The 20,962-nt window shown below is 42.3% G+C and overlaps 1 protein-coding gene across 3 annotated transcripts in view; it reads right to left on the bottom strand.

The window, feature by feature from the left end:
• ALS2 (alsin Rho guanine nucleotide exchange factor ALS2) overlaps positions 1–20,962 on the bottom strand; it is a 66,267-nt gene that overhangs the window by 38,604 nt on the left and 6,701 nt on the right. For 2 of the 3 annotated variants that reach the window (XM_075933860.2, XM_075933861.2), the window contains exons 2-8: positions 17,807–17,950; positions 15,405–15,559; positions 12,384–13,300; positions 3,465–3,825; positions 1,584–1,752; positions 691–787; positions 118–195 (exon numbers count right to left, since the gene is read on the bottom strand). In XM_075933860.2, coding sequence (XP_075789975.1) covers positions 118–195; positions 691–787; positions 1,584–1,752; positions 3,465–3,825; positions 12,384–13,300; positions 15,405–15,559; positions 17,807–17,826 — 1,797 coding nt within the window. In that variant the 5' untranslated portion in view covers positions 17,827–17,950. Of the gene's footprint in view, positions 1–117; positions 196–690; positions 788–1,583; positions 1,753–3,464; positions 3,826–12,383; positions 13,301–14,795; positions 14,838–15,404; positions 15,560–17,806; positions 17,951–20,962 lie in introns of those variants that run through there. The other variant, XM_075933862.2, reaches the window with a different exon arrangement.

Here is a 20,962-nt window from a genome sequence, read left to right as displayed (position 1 = left end):
TATTCTAATGAGAGAGAAGGTCAGACATCAGTTTTTAAAAGTTCCTTAAGACTCACTGCTCTGAGAGAAGCCTTTATTATAAAACAGACATGGAATCCATAAAGATGAAGAGAGTACCTTTGCAAGACGAGGGACAGTAGTTGGGGAATTTAAGTGACCAAGCTGGCCAAAGGTATTACTGCCCCACGAATATACCTGTGTAAAAACATGAGGGGAAAATAGTTTGCATGCATAGAGTACACAGTAATAAATCCACAGTGACAGACAGCATATATAAACACTACACTTATGCACATTTGTAGAATATCATTATAGAATAAACACTGTAAACAAAAATCCCTACAATTGAAGGGGCAACTGAAGAAAAATGTGGGGAGATGAAGGTTCTCCAAAGGAAGTACTTTTCTTACCTCCTCGCTCTTTCTACTTACATTTCCTCATCTGTGCGTGTGTGCATGTGGGTAGAGGGTTGGGTGGTAAACCGCACTCAAACTACTACATTCTTGGAAGCTGAGCAGCAAGGATACATACTCATACAAAATACAAAGTTAATGCAAAACCGTAACAAAAAATTCATTATGCACACCATGTGAGAACGCAAAGCCTAAAAGCACAAAGCCCAATCCAGAAAAGAGCCAACAGGTCATCAGTGCTATGGCTACATGATACAAATTACCATTATCCTCATACCTGCGATTTGGCAGTGAGTGCCAAGGAATGGTAGCCGCCAGCAGACAGTTGTATCACTTCTTTACTGTCCAGACTTTTTACACACAATGGTTGAAGCCTGTAATACCCCCCCCAACAAAAACAAATTTGGAGTACTCTCAGCATGAAACACTGAATATAAAACATTTTGTATATTTTTGAAACAGAACCAACGTGCACCATACTATCAGATAGAGGCAGCAAAGAGTGGTGGGGGAAGGAGCCAGGGTACTTCACAGGGCAGTGCTGCACAGCTGATCCCGGCTCAGCTTCCCTTTTGAAACACCGCAGTGCCACTTGAAGCCCAAGGTCAGCTGAGGACTCCCCAGCTGATCCCAGGCTCCACGTGGCACTGACATTTCTGTGGAACCCAGGATCAACTGGGGAGTCCCCAGCTGATCCCAGGCTACACGTGGCTTTTCAAAGCGTAAGCGCCCTCATGGAACCCGGGGTCAGCAGGGGACTCAAGAGTCCCCCGCTGACCTCTGGCTTCATGAGGGCGATTACGCTTTGAAATGCACAAGCGTCCCCACTGGGATTCAAAGGAGGAATGTGGAAGTGCCTATCAACTAGTTGATGGAAATTCCATCGACTACTCAACTCGTAAATTAACCGCAATGTAACATCCTTAATAATTACACAATTGTATTTTCCACTGGAGCCAGGATTTTGCCCTTCCAGTCCACTAATTATCCTGCATAAATCACATCAGCGGTAATAGTTAAAACCAAGGTTTCAAAAACAGGAGCCTACGTTAGGGACCCTAAATCTATATTCAGACAGTTGACAGAGACTTTCAAGAATTCTGACAACCCAAAAACTCCAACTCCCCATAGGTAAGATTTTTCTTTTTGTTTTTGCCAGTGATATTTTACCTTGGCAGGACATCACCATGTCCTAACTGTCCATCCTTTCCTTTTCCCCAGCTCCACACCTCAGTTCTTAAAGATGGTAAAAGTGCATCAGCCTCTCCACTATAGGTTGGGGTCAGAGCCACTGTCCTCATTTTTGCCCGTCCTACTTTTCTTAGGAGCCTTGGAGAAACTGGAAACAGACCAGGAGAAACTAGAATCAAGTTTTTTCTTCTTTTTTTTTTTTTTTTTTTTAAAATAGCCCTGCATTAAAACTGAAACAGACAACATTACTTCATTGCCATTTTAAATTAAACCTGACACACACAGCTAGAGTATTAGCTCTCACCGATAAAAGCATTTCCTTAGGTATCTTAGTTAATATTTAGTAATGTTAGAGAGCAAAAAGGTACAATAGATGAAGGCAACTGTAACAGTATATATGCTAATCAAGATCTAGGTCTTAAACAGGGTTTGTCCATTATTTCCTTTCCATAGCTATACATGCAAAATATGTAATTGCACTGAAGTGCCAATAAGGTATTTTTCCTAGAAAGGAAAAAAAAAAGTTACCCTGCAGAGATCATGCACCTTCAGAGAATCTCTCTTGGCCTGGAAAGAGTGCCACTGAACTCAACCTCACTACTGTGGGGTTGATTAACTGTACTTGATTAACAAAGTGCTCCATAGTGAGAACAATGAACATTAAAAACAAGGAAGGGATAGACTATCTGGGTAAGCAGTGTGAAAATGAGCAAGGAACTTTTCTAAACCATTGGTTCAAAACCAACCAAGCGCTACAGTGACAGAGGGTCACGCCAATGTCTGTCGTATGTGACACAGCGTACATGAAGAGAGTTTGTGGTTATCAGTTCCTTTCCTAATGAACACTCAGCCATATGACCAAAAGCACTACAATGGGTTTGGGGCAATCCTTATTTTAAGGTTAAAGAACAGTCCTTTGTCTCACTGAAATAACATGTATTTCCTGCTAGACTTCTCCCTTCACATTCAAGAACAGGGGTGAGCAAAGGGCCCTCCACAGGCCAGATCCAGCTCACCAAGCCAGTGGATCCAATCCGCAGCTGCCCTGCCATTTCCCCCTTCCCCACGCCCCCCGAAGCCAATCAGAGCCTGGGGGCGGGGGAGCTTGCGAAGTTTCCTCGCCCCCACAAGAGCCGTGGCAGCTAGACACACACAACAGCTGTTTTAAAATAGCCATTTCTATCTCTAGCTGCCGCACGCCTTTGGTGGAGGGGAGGAGGGGGAACTTAGTGCGCTTCCTGCCCCCAGGCCAATTGAGGCCTGGGAGCACGTGAAGTTTCTTGTCCTGTCCTTGACCCTGCCAGGGGCATGCAGCACCTAGAGACACATGCTGGCGTTTTTAAAACAACTGGCACAACTGGCATGTCTTTCTAGCTGCCGTACACTCTTGTGAGGGCAAGGAGATTTCGCACGTTCCCTTTACCACCCCCACCCCCGGGCCCTGATTGGCTTGGGGGCAGGGAAAGTGTGCAAGGTCTTCATCTGCCAGGCACCTAGAGGGAACTGCCAGCTGTTTTAAAACAGCTGATGTTTCTCTCTAGGGGGCAGGGTGCAGAGGGAGGGGAAAAGACTTCTTGCGCTCCTCCACCTCAGGCCAATGGGGGAAGGGGGCACAAGAAGTCGCCTGGCCCCACCCCTTCCTCCTGAGGCCCCATCCCTTCCGTGGTGGCCCCCTTTTTAAAATTATTGCCCACCCCTGTTCAAGAAAATCTGAAGGACTGTTTCTTATACACATCAGCAGGTGGTTTGAATCAAAGTTCATACTGTCGGTTAACATTATCAAATAAGACACATATCTAGTAATTATCATATTATGGTAACTCTCCCTGGTCTCCTGGTTCCTCCTAGTCACTATCTTACCTTGGGATAACAAGCCCGGCAGAGAAAGTCTTCGGCTGACTCCTTCAGATTCCTCTTCCCGAATATCCACTAGGCTAGAACTCTTCTTTCCTTGCATGGATTCCAATTTGACTTGTTCTTCTCGAGTGTCCTTTGGCCCCTCAGGACCTGAGGAAGGACTACCAGACTGAGATCCTAGTTCGCCTGGAGTTGTGCCATAGAAGTTCATCACTTTCTTCAGAGATAACGCCCCAGCTTCATATGTAGCTGCAACTCTCACACCAACTGCTGATGCGCAAGAGACCACCAAGCTGTTTAAGACAGATGTGCTTACACCGGGAGGGCCAGGGAGACAAGCAGAGAGTTCTTCTTCCTGCGAAGGCTAAAAAACAGAAAGAGAAGTCAATGAAGTCTATTATAATTCACAACTCAGAGTAACTAGTATTAAATAAATCTAGTACTCATACACCCACTGTTGCATCAAGATACTTTTCAGTAGTTTGTTTTTTAAGTCTACCCTTCAGAATAATCCTTTAGGGTATGTCTACACTACTACCCTATTCGAACTAGGGTGGTAATGTAGGCAACCGGAGTTGCAAATGAAGCCCGGGATTTGAATTTCCCGGGCTTCATTTGCATCTTGCCGGGCGGCGCCATTTTTAAATGTCCGCTAATGCGGACTCCGTGCCGCGCGGCTACACGCAGCACGGAGTCCGCGCTAGCGGACATTTAAAAATGGAGCCGCCTGGCAAGATGCAAATGAAGCCCGGGAAATTCAAATCCCAGGCTTCATTTGCAACTCCGGTTGCCTACATTACCACCCTAGTTTGAACTAGGGTGGTAGTGTAGACATACCCTTATAGAGTTGGAACCTGGAACATAAGAATGGATATACTGGATCAGACCATAGGTCCATCTAGCCCAGTATTTCATCTTCCAACAGTAGCCAATGCCGGGTGCACCAGAATGAACAGAACAGGTAATCTAGACACCCCCTCCCTGCCCATCCTGGCTGGTAAGGCCCATTAATGGGCCTATCCTCCATGAACTTACCCAATTCTTTTTTTGATGGCATATCCTCCACAACATCCCTAACAAGGAGTTCCACAGGATGACCATGGGGGGAACCCTCCCTTTTGTTATAAACCTGCTGCCTCTTACTTTCATTTCGTGACCCCTACCTTTCTGTGTTATGAAAATGAGTACATAACACACTCTTACCATCAGTTACAATTTTATGAACTTCTATCATATTCCCACTTCGTCATGTCTTTTCCAAGCTGGAAAGTCCCAGTCTTATTAATTTCTCTTCGTTTGGCAGCCATTACATACCCCTCATAATTTTTGTTACCCTTTTCTGAAACTTCTCCAGTTCTATACATCTTTGAGATGAGGTGACCACATCTACAGCAGTAGTCAAGATATGCGTTTGCATTTATTTAGGTGCACTATATCTTATCTATCCCTTTCTTAAAAAGTGACCAGAATATTGGGAATCGTTAACTGCTGCTACACACTAAGTGGATATTTTCAGAAACTATCCAAGGTGACTACAAGATCTGTATCTTGAGTGGTAACAGCTAATTTAGACCCCATCATTTTATATGTATAGTTGGGATTAGGTTTTCCAATGTGTCTTAATTTGTATTTATCAATACTGCGCAGTTATCAACATTGAATACAAAACAGTTTTTCTGTTGCATATGCATATTTGTTTGGCAGTGAAGGGTTGTTAACGAGTGGTGGACAGTGGATTTTTTAAAGAAAGGAATGCACATTTCAAAAAATACATAAAATAACTTGGATCTTTGCAAACAAATATAAAAGAGGGGTTAAAGTTTGGGCTTATAACCTTGACTATGTCCCTCTAAGTTCAGTTCTCTGCTTCTAATCAATTACAGTACATCAGCAAACATGCTACCTTTATGAAAAGATAGTTGGGAAAGCTTATCAAAGGGAAACAAATGATTAACTTTGCTCATCCTGACAAGCAGGCGTCTAGTTAATAATTGTTAATAAAGCTTTATACCAATGACAGTATCAAACAGGAATGTATGATAGACACTTCTTCAGGAAAACTTCAGAAATAATGGTTCTAAGATAGATCAGAGGATAGTCATCTAAAGCTTACTGTTAGTCAGCCAAGTAGAACTAGTCACTATACAAAAATTAGTACACAAAAGCCCTTTCAAAAACATAGCCTTCAAGCTACTGACAGATATAAAGAAAAGACAGTAAAGCCGACCCCTCTAGATCCCTAAATACAGGAGTCCACAGATAACTAACGTAAAGTTGATTTACCTTTTAGGGATGCAAGCGACTAGTCAAGTAGTCAACTACCCGATAAGCCTAGACTTTTCAGGAATGAGAGTCAACTACTCATCTATTTGAATCTGTCCTCTCCCCACCCTCACCACTGCCTCTGTATCAGAGGCAGCAAGTGGGGGGGGGGGAGCAGGAACAGGTGGGAGGGCTGGCTTAAAAGTTGGTTCCCCCCAGCAGGGGGCAAGAGACACTTCCATCCCACAGAGCAGTCCCTGTTCACAGCCAGCCTGGACCCTCAGTGGATGGGGCTGCTGGACCTGACAAGCCGGGGCTGAGCAAGCCAGGCTCATTCCCGGCTCCCGCTGGGTCCTGGACCTACCCCTGCTGCAGCTCTGCATTTTAAATGTAGTAGGAGCTGCCCAGCTGCCTGCGCCCCCGGCTCTTACTACATTTAAATTGTAGAGCCACAGTGGGGGTAGCACCTGGATCCAGCATGAGCCAGGACAGAGCCACTTCCCTGATCAACTAATCATAGCCAATTACTCACCCCTTAACATCCTTTTTACTTTTACCACCTCGTCTTCCCTAACTCCCAAAATCCAGCAGCGTGGGTGGGCGGAACTAGCCTCGCTAGACGAAATCCCATAGACTTACAAAAGATAAGCCAGTTGCTAGAGCTTATCATATCAGCAAATTCTAACCCCCAGACTCAGTCTTAAGATTCAGTTACTGCTGTAGTTTTCCAATTTCAGCTCTGGATGAGACGATGGTGTATGGAAGAGGGGTTTGGATTTATTAGGAACTGGGGACACTTTTGGGAGAGGGGGAGCCTATACAGGAAGGATGGGCTCCACCTAAACCAGGGTGGAACCAGACTACTGGCACTAAGCATTAAAAAGGCCGTAGAGCAGTTTTTTAACTAAGAGATGGGGGAAAGCCGATTGGTGCGGAGATGCACGTAAATCGGAGGGAGACTTCTCTTAAAGGAGAATCCATTGATAGAGATTCTCTGAGCTGTAGTCAGAAAGAGAGAAGGGGAGAGGGCAAATGGGCCAGAGCAGACAAACCACCACATATAAAGGAATCCAATGCATCAGGGAAGGGCAGACAAATAAGCAATGGCAAATTTTTAAAGTGCTTCTACACAAATGCTAGGAGTCTGACTAATAAGATGGGTGAACTAGAGTACCTAGTACTAAATGAGGCGATTGACATAATAGGCATCACTGAAACCTGGTGGAATGAGGAAAATCTGTGGGACACAATCATACCAGGATACAAAATATATCGAAAGGATAGAGCAGGCCGGGTGGGTGGCGGAGTGGCACTGTATGTGAAAGATAATGTAGAATCAAATGAAATAAAAATATTAAGTGAATCAACATGTTCAACAGAATCGCTATGGATAGTAATTCCATGCTCCCATAATAAGAAATTAGCAGTAGGAATATATTACCGACCACCTAACCAGGACAGCGATACTGACATTAAAATGCTGAAGGAGATTACAGAGGCTACCAAAATAAAGAACTCTATAATAATGGGGGATTTTAATTACCCCCATATTGACTGGATACATGTCACCTCAGGAACAGAAGCAGAAAGAAAATTTCTCAATGGCTTAAATGACTGCTTCTTGGAGCAGCTGGTGCAGGAACCCACAAGGGGAGAGGCAATTCTCGATTTAGTCCTGAGTGGAGCACAGGATCAGGTCCAGGAAATAACCGTTACAGGACCGCTTGGGAATAGTGACCATAATATAATAACATTCAACATTCCTGTGGTGGGAAGAAAACCTCAGCAGTCCAGCACCCTGGCATTTAATTTCAAAAAGGGGAATTACAGGCAGTCCCCGGGTTACGTACAAGATAGGGACTGTAGGTTTGTACTTAAGTCGAATTTGTACTTAAGTCGGAACTGGTGTCCAGATTCAGCCGCTGCTGAAACTGACCAGCGGCTGACTACAGGAAGCCCGAGGCAGAGTTTCTCTGCCCCGGGCTTCCTGGAATCAGCCGCTGATCAGTTTCAACAACAGCTGAATCTGGATGCCTGGGACAGAGCAGCTGGGGCGCTGCCGGGTAGGTCCCCGCAGCGCCGTACCTCAGCGCTGCGGGGACCAACCCAGCAGCACTCCAGGTGCTCTACCCCAGGTGTCCTCAAGTCAGCTGCTGCTGAAACTGATCAGCGGCTGATTCCAGGAAGCCCAGGGCAGAGCAACTCTTCCTCGGGTCAGTTTCAGCAGCGGCTGACTTGGGGACGCCTGTGGCAGAGCAGCTGGGGTGCTGCTGGGTTGGTCCAGTAGCGCCGAAGAGCGGCCGCTACTGGACCAACCCAGCAGCACCCTAGCTGCTCTGCCCCAGGAGTCCTGATTCAGCCACTGCTGAAACTGACCAGCAGTGGCTGAATCAGGACTCCTGGGGCAGAGCAGCTGGGGCGCTGCCGGGTTGGTCCAGTAGCGCCAAGAAGCGGCGCTGTGGGACCAACCGGCAACGCCCCAGCTGCTCTACCACAGGCGTCCACGAGAAAAGCTTGGTCTGCTGGGGGCAGGGCGCACTAGCTGTGCCCGCCCCCCCGCCCCCCCCCCCCCGCAGACCATGGAGACGCGGGCGGCAGGACCGAGACGCGCCGCGGTCCCGCCGCCTGGTCCTCCGCGGCTTTGCTCCCCGTCTCCCTGGTCTGCTGGGGGGGCCCCAGCAGACCAGGAAGACCCGGAGCAAAGCCGCGGAGGACCCGGGCGGCGGGAGTACCCAGACGCGCCGCGGTCCGCCGCCCGGGTCCTCTGCGGCTTTGCTCCACGTCTCCCTGGTCTGCAGACCAGGGAGACGTGGAGCAGCCTTTCTCGCCCCGGAGGACGCGGGCAGCGGGACCTTGGCGCGTCTGGGCAGTCCCGCCGCCCATGTCCTCCGGGGTGAGAAAAGCCCCGTTCGTAAGTACGGATCCGACATAAGTCGGATCCACGTAACTCGGGGACTGGCTGTACACAAAAATGAGGAGGTTAGTTAAACAGAAATTAAAAGGCACAGTGACTAGAGCCAAATCCCTGAAAGCTGCATGGAAACTTTTTAAAGACTCCATAATAGAGACCCAACTTAAATGTATACCCTAAATAAAAAAACATAGCAAGAGACCTCAAAAAGAGTCACCGTGGCTTAACCACCATGTAAAAGAAGCAGTGAGGGGCAAAATGTATCCTTTAAGAAGTGAAAGTCCAATCCTAGGGAGATGAATAGAAAGGAACATAAACACTGTCAAATCAAGTGTAAAAATGTAATAAGAAAAGCAAAAACAGATTGAGGAACAGCTAGCCAAAAACTCAAAAAGAAATAACTAAATGTTTTTTAAGTACATTAGAAGCAGGAAGCCTGCTAAAAAACCTGTGGGTCCCCTAGATGATCGAACTATAAAAGGAGCAATCAAGGACGATAAAGCCATTGCGGAGAAACTAAATGATTTCTTTGCTTCAGTCTTCACGGCTGAGGACGTTGGGGAGATTCCCGAATCTGCACCGTCCTTTGTGGGTGATGAATCTGAGGAACTGTCCCGGATTGAAGTGTCATTAGAGGAGGTTTTGGAACAAATAGAAAAACTTAATGTTAACAAATCTCCAGGACCGGTTGGCATTCATCCAAAGGTTCTAAAAGAACTCAAATGGGAAATTGCTCAACTATATCTGTTAAATTGGCTTCCGTACCTAATAACTGGAAGGTAGCCAACGTGACACCAATATTTAAAAAGGGCTCTAGAGGCGATCCTGGCAATTACAGACCGGTAAGTCTAATTTCAGTACCGGGCAAATTAGTTGAAACAATAGTAAAGAATAAAATTGTGAAGCATGCAGAAGAACGTAATTTGTTGGACAAAAGTCAACATGGTTTCTGTAAAGGGAAATCCTGTCTTACTAATCTATTAGGGTATGTCTACACTACCCCGCTAGTTCGAACTAGCGGGGTAATGTAGGCATACCGCACTTGCAAATGAAGCCCGGATTTGAATTTCCCGGGCTTCATTTGCGTAAGCGGGGAGCCGCCATTTTTAAAACCCCGCTGGTTCCAACCCCGTGCAGCGCGGCTACACGGGGCACGAACTTGGTAGTTCGAACTAGGAAGCCTAGTTCGAACTACCTAGTTCGTGCCCCGTGTAGCCGCGCTGCACGGGGTTGGAACCAGCGGGGTTTTAAAAATGGCGGCTCCCTGCTTACGCAAATGAAGCCCGGGAAATTCAAATCCCGGGCTTCATTTGCAAGTGCGGTATGCCTACGTTACTCTCCTAGTTCGAACTAGGAGGGTAGTGTAGACATACCCTTAGAGTTCTCTGAAGGGGTTAACAAACATGCGGACAAGTGGGATCCAGTAGATCTAGTATACTTAGATTTTCAGAAAGCCTTTCACAAGGTCCCTCACCAAAGGCTCTTGTGTAAATTACATGGCCATGCGATAAGAGGGAAGGTCCTTTCTTGGATTGAGAACTGGTTAAAAGACAGGAAACAAAGGGTAGGAATAAATGGTAAATTTTCAGAATGGAGAAGGGTAACTAGTGGTGTCCCCCAAGGGTCAGTCCTGGGACCAATCCTTTTCAATTTATTCATGAATGATCTGGAGAAAGAGGTAAGCAGTGAGGTGGTAAAGTTTGCAGATGATACCAAACTGTTTAGAATAGTCAAGACAGAAGCAGACTGTGAGGGACTCCAAGAAGATCTCACCAAACTGAGTGATTGGGCAACAAAATGGCAAATGAAATTTAATGTGGATAAGTGTAAAGTAATGTACATTGGGAAAAATAACCCCAACTATACGTACAGTATGATGGGGGCTAATTTGGCTACGACAAATCAGGAAAGAGATCTTGGCGTTATCGTGGACAGTTCTCTGAAAACGTCCACACAGTGTGCAGCAGCGGTCAAAAAGGCAACTAGGATGCTAGGAATTATTAGGAAAGGGATAGAAAATAAGACCCAGAATATCTTACTGCCCCTGTATAAAACTATGGTATGCCCACATCTTGAATACTGTGTACAGATGTGGTCTCCTCACCTCAAAAAAGATATTTTGGCCTTGGAAAGGGATCAGAAAAGGGAAACTAAAATGATTAGGGGTTTGGAACGGGTCCCATATGAGGAGAGGTTAAAGCGACTGGGACTTTTCAGTTTAGAAAAGAGGAGACTGAGGGGGAATATGATAGAGGTATATAAAATCATGAATGGTGTGGAGAGGGCAGATAAAGAAAAGTTATTTATTAGTTCCCTAAATAGAAGAACTAGAGGACACCAAATGAAATTAATGGGTAGCAGGTTTAAAACTAATAAAAGAAAGTTCTTCTTCACACAGCGTGTAGTCAACCTGTGGAACTCCTTGCCAGAGGAGGCTGTGAAGGCTAGGACTATAATAGATTTTAAAGAGAAGCTAGATAATTTCATGGAAGTTAGGTCCATAAAAGGCTATTAGCCAGGGGATAAAATGGTGTCCGTGGCCTCTGTTTGTCAGAGGCTGGAGAGGGATGGCAGGAGACAAATCGCTTGATCATTGTCTTCGGTCCACCCTCTCTGGGGTACCTGGTGCTGGCCACTGTCGGCAGACAGGATACTGGGCTAGATGGACCTTTGGTCTGACCCAGTATGGCCGTTCTTATGAGACCACCATGCCGCTTGTACAGTAAGATGGCACTAGCAGTACACAGGATTTTCCAAGCAGAAACAACTTCCTCAGCATAGGTTAACTAGTTCACTATTTCTCAAAGTGGGTCATGGTCCCAACCAGGAAAGCGGCTGGGAGGCCTACACAGCTGTTTTTCTAAAGTGTCTGTAGTCATGGAGCCTCACAGCTCCCATTGGCTGCGGTGTGCTGTTTCTAGTTTAAACGCCAGCTTTCTGCACGTACTAGCTCCGAGTTGAAAATTTCAGCGGGTGCACCTGTACCAAAATAAGCGCATTTTAACATCCCTACTTCAAACCACCTCTCCTCTTCCCCAGCCCTCCAAAACAGCAACACGCTTTACAGAAGATTGGGTAAGTCAAACCAAGAGGTGTCCCATTGATTACTCCTGTCTTCCAACGGTCATAACATAAGTTTCACATGTGGAAAATTAATTTACCACTGTTGCAAAATTCTCCCAAAATGGGGTGAAAATGGAAAAACATGGCTCCTTCTATTTCAATTTCATAGGTATTTGACAGGCCACCCAGAATAAAAAAAAAGTTAACTATCCAGATAAAATTCATTGCTTGTCTCAAGAATCAGGCACTGAACTGAGAGAGTGATGGAGGTCTCTCTCTTCATAGGTAGGGAGGAAATGTACCAGCTGGCCAAATCACAGAATATTGTTAAGATGGTGAACGTGATACCTAAATATTCTAAGGAACCAGAGGAGGGAATGGGAAATAGGTTTTATTGGGTTCTCACCATTACACAGTCCATAGCACACAACTAGAGTACTGCTCATATAACAGTTCAGGACCGAACAATCATGTTGACAATTCTACTCTCAGTCCAAAATAATTTCTGTATTTGGATGTGATTGCTAGACTGTGAAATAAACACTGCAATAACTCAAGAACTGTAGGTATAACTTCAAAATTATGTTAATACTGAGAAATCTTTAGTTTGTGGCACCCTGTAATGTGCTCGTGAACACACAGAACAAATATTAACAAAAAAAGTGTAGACCGGTGATGGCTAGTACCTGTTCAAGTTCTATACTGGTGCCCTTCTCCTGGCTGTCATTTAATGGGTGATCTGACAGATCCTCCAGGTACTCTTTTACTGCTTTTTTGTCAGGAAACAAAATATTTCCAGGACTGGAAATACCACTGTCTTCCTGTCCACCATCATTGTTGGCAAGCACGCTTGTCACATCGGATTCTGAAGCAGCTGGCTCATCTTCGAAGGTTTTCTGACAATCCTCGCTTTGGTTACTTGTTTCACTTTTCCCCTCAAGATTCTCCAATAGGGAGCAGGAGATGTGGTTTTCTGATTGAGAGTCCGCCAGCACCACACCTAATGGGCAGCAGTGACTATCCGATATGATGACATGGTCTTCTTTATCGGTCATGGTAATCAGGAGCTGGCTGCAATGGTTGCATCTCTCTGGGATAGGTTTCATGTCCTGTGCAGGAAGGCATTGTACAAGTGCCAGGCTGTGGTAGGCTCCACAGGCAACTTGAAGCACAACACGTCCTGCCAGGTGTTCTACCTTTTGCGGCTTGGTCACTGGAAAAGAAGTTGTTATGAGACCTAGCTGACAGCCACTTCCCCAGGCCCATATTTCTCGGCTTAGAGAAAGTGCCAGGGTGTGCTCTTCTCCACATGCCAACTGCAAAATCCTGACTGACAGCAGGGGACTGGTTTCAGAGTCAGAAATACTAATAGGATTTGGTTCCCGCAGATAGGGCTGGTTAGCTACTGCACACTGGCCAGCAGAATTGTTTCCCCACATGTATACCACACCACTTTCGGTCACTGCTCCATTATGGTAGCTTCCAGCTGCCACTGTAGTAACATGCTGTCCAATCAAAGCATTTTCTAAGATTGGGCTCTGAGTGCACGTTTCTTCTAGTCCAATTCTCCAGGGAAGCTTTCCAAAGCTGTAGACCTCGCCACCTGAAAGAGAGTTATTCTAATGAAGTTAACTATATTAATACCTTAGGAACTCATTTAATTGGATTTTCATTTTTAATTTGTTCTGGGCTCAGGCTTAACTGCACTTATTGAAACCACGTCTCAGATGCTTTCAGTAAATCAGTAACTATTAGGGAACTCTGTGCTCTTGTTAGCAAGAGGTCCTACTCTTCAAACTGATTTTTACCTCCCCTCCCATTGGTCCATTCTAGTAAATCACTAGCATGGAGGCATTACAGTGAGGATTTGACCTATTTTTACATGCTGCGTTTGAAATGAATTGTAGAACGCACACAACTTAAATTGTAACTATTCAGAGCAACCTGCTATTCTAGTGCAAGTCCAAAAGAGAACTTTGCAGTCAATACCTTCATAAATGAGTGCCATTCACCTTACCAGTGCTCATCATTCTGATAGTATTGTCGAGAGAACATGCATAAAACTCATAAAATGCCTAAAACATATTCCATTTCTTAATATTTACTGAAGATGAATAATGTCAAAAGTTGATTTTGTACCAGGACTAGTGTTGAACGCTACAATATTAGTGTTGTAGTATACAAGTTGAACACTAGTGTTGTACTGTTGTAGCACATTTAACTTTAAATGTAACAAGGGAAACTCTAACCTAAGGCTTCCACAGAGACTGTGAGCATACCACATATTCTACAAATACAATACCGGAGGAGCAGTTTAAATCATGGTTCCCTTCTTACTCTACATTGTGTCCCAAAAGCATGTCAAAGTGATAGACCAGTGTTTCCCAAATGGTGTCCCGAGGAACCCCGGGGTTCTGTGAAGTGAAAATGAGGGTTCCATGAGAAAACTCCATTACAGTAGCATTTTAGGATTAAAAATAAATTAATATTATGTGATTTTTGTTTTTAAATATGTGCAATTAAACTAAATGTTGATCTCATGACCTTGTTTAGCATTTGTTTATTATTATCCTTACTTATTTGTGGTCTACTTTTTTATCTCTGTATATTAGACTGTTAAGGGTTTTGCAAAATTCTTTCAAGTTTAAAAGTGTTCTGTGGCCAAATAAAATTGGGAAACAGTGCGCTAGACCTTGATACTGAAGCAAGAGATTGCCTCAAACAGTAAACATGTCCCATTTATTCTTTAAATATGGACAACTAAATTGGTTTTAACATGAAACTTTAACATGAAATTCTAGAGAAACGATCAACGTGATCTATGATTGTGGTAACACTTGAAATGATTCAGAAAGCAATAAAAAAGGCAAAAAAGTACAATTGCTATTATAAGGATTGATTTGGTTAACACTCATAGTTATATAGCAGTGATCCCAAGTGTTAGATCCATAAAAAAGTGCACTTCAAGTCATATGTGCATAGAAGCGAATTTTTTTCCTAGATCAGAAGTTTTCTACTAGGCAACAGAGTGACATGGCAGGTCAGGCAAATTACAACTGGCTCTAATTGATACTCCCCCAAACTACAACATTTTTTACCTGCAGCTCAGTAACATTCAAAGGTGTGAAATTCTTTTCTTCCTTTGAAAACATCAGAGAAATATCAGAGAAATTACTTCCAACCTAATCTTTACAACTGTATGCTCACTGATCAGTTCAATCAAGTGGCAAAATATATCAACAACCGAAGGAATTGTCTTTTGGAAAGTATTTTTTTTAATCAAAGAGTCAACTGATCAAACCAAATTTCAATGCTGCATCTATTTGCCTGTAATTTTTCATGAAACCGCCCTCCCAAAAGCCCAAATTTGTCCTATATCAAGAGGATTTTTTGTAATGCATTGTTTAAATCCAAGACATTGTAATATGCATTTCGAAATAACATGGAGTGTGAAAGAGCTACAAATTATCTTGCCATTTTATAAGGCATCTCATCTTTGAGCCTCTTTATTAAAGAGAAAAATTAGTCCAGTTCAATTTAAAATGACTGAAACACAAGTAGAAAAGTTAACTTTTATTTACACCTTAATGATAAAGACATTGGCACTAATACAAGGCTCAAATATTTCTTCTTAAATATTTCTAAACTTCAATCTAGTGTTAACTGGAATTTTGTTTGTAATCTCAAACCTAAAATGACACTAATACCTTCTGTTAGAAGCAACCCATGGTTTATTCCGAGGGCTGCCTGGAGTACTGTCTTTCCACACCAGCCTGGAAGTCTCTCAGGTGTTACAGAGCAGGAACCAGCCTGCCAGATGTAAACCAGGCCTCTCTCTTTGGCTCCTTCTGCCTCTGCTGAGCTACAAAGAAAATGAATAATCAAAGAATCAGCTTGTAGTTTTCTGCAAGCCAGGATCATGATGTTTACTTTTCATCTACATATAGGAAAGAAAAAAAGGAGGTTCCGGAATTAGGGTACTAGCTTTGGACTTGGAACCAAGGTTCAATTCCCTACTGTGCAACAGACTTCCTATGTGACCCCTGAGGGGAAAAAAATGACTTTGTCTCTTGGTTCCTGGCTGTAAAATAGCCCTACCTACTTTAACTAGAAGTTGTGAACTTAAATGCATTAAAGATTGTGAGATGTTCAGTTACTATGGTAATGGGGGTCTATGGTACTATAAGAAATGACACCTGACCGCCAAAGCTCAGAAGAACATAAACAACCAGCCTCCTGCTAAGGGGTGATGTGCACATTTTTGAGCAAGGTACATCCACTAACGCCAGAAGGCGGCTGCAGCAAATTTTATATCTATTGATGGATCAATTGATAGATATATCCTACAGATGTGTTTTAGAGTAGTCTCATCAAACCATCTCTAGTGAGGAAGGAAACCTATTTTTGAATAGCTATGGAATATCCAAGATCAGATAAAACTAAGCTGTTATGATGGAATCTTGTTTTATTTCAAATTCTTTTTCTTTCTGATGGGCTTCTATGCCAGAAAGCTGAGGAGGAGGAGGACAATGACAAGAAGTCTTGTAAAGTTATCAGTGGACCAATTGGTCCAACTAGTGGAACCAATATTAAATTTAAAGTTAAAATTTCTTACCTAAAATAAAAACTATTTAAAACAGAATTTGCTGAAAATAAATTCACTGGATTTTATACAATTAGGAAAAGTAATAATTAATGTGACATATTGGATATTTTACTAAAATTATAATATACATTTTGATAAGGTGTAGAATGATGACTACAGAGCCTTTCAACAACATGCCATGTTATCGTCAGCCAAAAGTGCCAACAAATGGATACTGACCTGTATGAAATGAACACAATGGCTTTACTTCCCAGTGTGTAAATACCCGCACTACAAAAACTATCAATACAACTGACACTAACCAACCCTTTTTTTGGTTGCTGTATTACAGAGAATAAGGAGTGAAATGATATGAAGACTGAACTAGCCTCTCATTTAAGATTGCACCTCTCTAGTACAGATTAAAGCATATTTGTAGAGCAGTGCAGTGAAAGTTTGCACAATCTCTGCTGTATGTGTTTCTCTAAATCAGGGGTGGGGAACCTCAAACCTGGGGGCCAGATACAGCCCCCGGCTTGCCTGGATCTGGCCCCCGAGGTTCAGGGCTCCCCTCAGCATTGGGGAGCCTGTGCTGGTGCTCCAGCCCCTGCTGTCTCCACTGCAAGGCTGAAGCAAACAAAATCCACTAGCCTGGATCCACCTAGGCTCTGGTATGTTAGGGGAATGTGGGGAATGTGTCTCTCCTCAGTCAGGGGCCACATCATTGAGGATTTTGGTTTTTTATTTCTGCTTCTCACTTGCATGCGGCCTCCAACTGATTTTTCTGTGGGTCAGCGGCCCCCATCTAAAAAAGGTTCCACACCCCTATTTTAAACTAGATGATTTCAGTCTCCAAAGCTTGTCAATCCAGTGCTGTTCTTAAGAACTGAAAATCATTCACACATTTTTTTTAATTAGTAAATTCTACTATACACAAGAAGAGTTAATGGTTTCTGGGGAATTTATAATTTCATTCTTTGAACAGACATTTTGAAGTTTCAGTAGCTTTTTTTTTTTTTAAGTGTCTGAGCTGCAATAAGTTAATGAGAGTAACAATCGTTCCAAAATCCTGAAGCATGATGAATCTACTAGTTTCCCTCCAGCCCAGCCTCAAAATAATAATAATAATAATAATAATAATTTCAACTAGAGCTGTGCAAATTGATGTCTTGATTCACTAGGTAAATCACATAAAAATAGAAAAAAATCATTTCAAGAGGGCACAAAATGAAAATTTCAGCAAACTAAAGAAATGTTACAGGTTGAATGAAATGTTGCATTTAACTTTAAATAAAATTATATTAAAAAACTGAAAATCAAAAGAAAAAATAATTTAAAAATGTAGAATTTAAAAGTGAAACAAACCATTTTCCAATATAAACAATATTTAACCAAAATCCTATTCTGAATTAAATACAAAGGTTTTTTTTTTCCTCTTAATTTAGACTTTAATTTTTAAGGCAGATATTAGCTGAAATGGTTTTATGAGGACCACACAGTCTAAGCTGGTTTGCATGTTATTACCTTATCTCTTGTTGGTCCATCAGTCAGTGAAAGCACTCCATCACCAAATCATTCCTCTTTGCAGAATGAAGGGCACAGTTCTGTTAACTATTAAGTGAAACCATAGGATGAATAGGCTATTGAATTGCACATCAGACGTAAGCACTGTAAAAGACAGGAGATAAAGCTTTGACACATACAGTCTTAGCTCTCCAATAAACATCTGTGCAGCACAAAAATGCTTAAAAGTATTTAGACTATTTCATACTGATCTGGCACACAAAAGCCAACCCATCAATCAGACATTTCCTTCCCACTCATCCTACAATGGAGCTGCTGTAAACAGACTGAAGAAAGCCTATTTCTAAGGCAGAAAAGAATCAACGTAGGTGCAGGCTGTGTGAGCTTCCCCAACCATCAATATTCTTATTACAAACTGCTAAATAGTAGTACTTAGGATTCAGCAATATCTGGAAAGCGTTGTGTTGCTTTTGCAATGACATTTCTTTTTCTTAAATAAGAAGACAGTTTATGCCAACATCTCTATAATTCTCAGAAGATGTAATTCAAAAAAATTAATAGACAGATAGCAACTGTATCACTGGTGGTGTCTGATAGGTTAACAATGGACTGCTAAATAGCCGGTCCCCGAGTTATGAACGGTCGATTTACGACGGTTCATACTCCCATTAAGCGTTCCTAAGCCGGTCCCCGACTTACGAACACACGATCTGCACTTACCAACAGCGCAGCTGCATTTAAATGAATGGGGTCAGACTTACGAACACTTCAAGTTACAACTAAGTGTTTGGTACGTAACTCATAAGTCGAGGACCGGCTGTAATCAAACGTAATATAGCAATGAAGTGTTACTGCAATCAACTCACACAAATCAGGAGTGTTGAGTCCATAAAATTATTCCTGAAGAATAAAATACATACTACCACCAACTGCACAGTTCTTAGGTCTTGTGCTATCGTAAGAATTTTATAATACAGGAATTAAGTTATACATTCAAGACACTTTACTATGCAGGCTTATAAAGGAGTGTGAATATAGAGTAGCCAAGTTCAGAGAAAAATGGAACAGTTTAAAATTGCTGTTTTGTCTCCAAGCTTTTTGTCCTTTCAACTTTCAAACCCTGGTCTTTTTTTTCCCTCCCCCCCCTCCCACCCACCATCCTGCCTCTCCTCTTCCCACCCCATCCGAGGGCATCAATTTCCAATTTCTATTTCAAAACCTTAATCACTCTTCCAATACAGTAGTTTGCAATTCAGGTAGGAGGCCATGTAATTTTATTTCAAATCCACTAAAAATGAAAAACACAGCGAAAGAATTTTATGCCTCTCTGTTATGCATTAAATTTTATAGCATTTGTCAAAGAGACTACCTAGATCACTTAGCCTCTGCTTTAGGAAGATTTTACAGTAGGGTAAGTCAAGATGCAATTATGTATTATATTTATTTAAGACACCAGGTCCCGTAAGGATTGTTATACACAGGCTTATGAATGCAAAGAAATTACAGTGCCTCTTTCAAACAATATTGTTTATAAGAACCAGAACATTAAGTGAGAAAAGTTCTTGGTATCAACATCCAAAAATTCAAAACTTTGATTTTTATTGACCAAAAGCCTTGCTAAACACTGAACTTAAAAAAGAGTGGATAAAATGACAGCAGCGTATGAGGGTGATATCCATTCAAGTCAATTTGGTTCTATGTAGATGAGATCTGAAGACAGTTTTGCAATATTACATAACAATGATTATTTTGACAGGGAGGTGTGCTGAAAAAACGTTTGACAGAATGGCTTTTTAATGCACCAAAGGACACAGAAAAGATTCAGAATCAAACAAAGGAATAAGCTTTTTACTGTAAAAAAAATTAGAACTAAAACTCTGCCAGTCTCATTCATGAAGTTTAGTTATGCATCTAGCATACTACAATTTAAGAACAGATGAATGAGAAATATTGTAGATTTAATTGGGGAAAACACAAACTTTCAGGGAACCAAAATGCAAAACCCAGTAATTCCATTGAATTACCCCAAATAGCTACACATTCGGGAGAAGTGGGGCAGGGCGGGTGACATTTCAGGTACATAACATTGAAAAGTGATAATGTCTACAGCATAAAAATACTCAGTGGTCCAAATGCAATACATTGCACTGCTGTATCCTTGGACCAACAGGGCAGTAACATCTTTTATAGGATCATCTTCATAATGGGACAAGTGGAAGGGACAAGAGCTTTTCTTCAGGTTGACACACCAGTTATCTCCCACAGTCCTCAAGAAGAGCTTGGTGAACCTCAAATGCTTTTCCTTTCGAACAGCAGTAGTTGATCCAATAAAAGATATTACATCCGTCTTCAAAATAAAAAGGAGTCCTGTGGTGCCTTAAAGGCTAAAAGATGCAACTGGCAAAGTGGGTTTTTGTTCACAAAAGCTTATGCCCAAATAAATCTGTTAGTCTTTAAAGTGTCATAACTCCTTGTTCTTGGATACAGACTAATATATCTGCTTCTCTCATACTCATTTACCTGGTGTCTCAAAGATATTAAATTGATGTATATTCTTTGTCAAATGCAAAGTTATTCTAACAAACACCAAATCCAAATAATGACATTTTTCAGATGGATAAATAAAAGCCACCAAATAAAAATGTTCAACTTCTTTTAATATGGTACAACCTTAATGAAAAAAATTAATTAACCCTTTATTAAATACTAGGGCTTACTCTCAGGGATAGAAGCTTCCGGGGGTAGCCAAGTTAGTCTGTACAGGAAAAACTTAAAAAACAAGAAATAGTCTGATAGCACTTTAAAAACTAACAAAACATGCAGGTGGTATCATGAGCTTTCGTGGGCACAGCCCACTTCTTCAGGACATCTGCAGAAGTGGGCTGTGCCCACGAAAGCTCATGATGTCATCTACATATTTTAAAGACCAACAAGATGGTTTAATAGGTGCTGAGCTTTCGTGGGCCAGACCCACTTTGAGACCCTATTAAACCATCTTATTAGTCCTTAAAGTGCTACAGTCTGATCTTGCTAAAACAAAAGGAAAAACTAACATGACTACCTCTCTATTACTATTCTACATGTTTTGTTAGTCTTAAAGTGCTACCAGACTATTTGTTGTTTTTTTAAGTTCTCAGGGATAGGACACTTGAGTCA

The sequence above is a fragment of the Pelodiscus sinensis genome, chromosome 7 (assembly GCF_052426305.1).
Source record: "Pelodiscus sinensis isolate ZL-2025 chromosome 7, ASM5242630v1, whole genome shotgun sequence".
Classification (NCBI taxonomy): domain Eukaryota; kingdom Metazoa; phylum Chordata; order Testudines; family Trionychidae; genus Pelodiscus; species Pelodiscus sinensis.
This window is presented reverse-complemented; position numbering and strand designations above follow the sequence as displayed.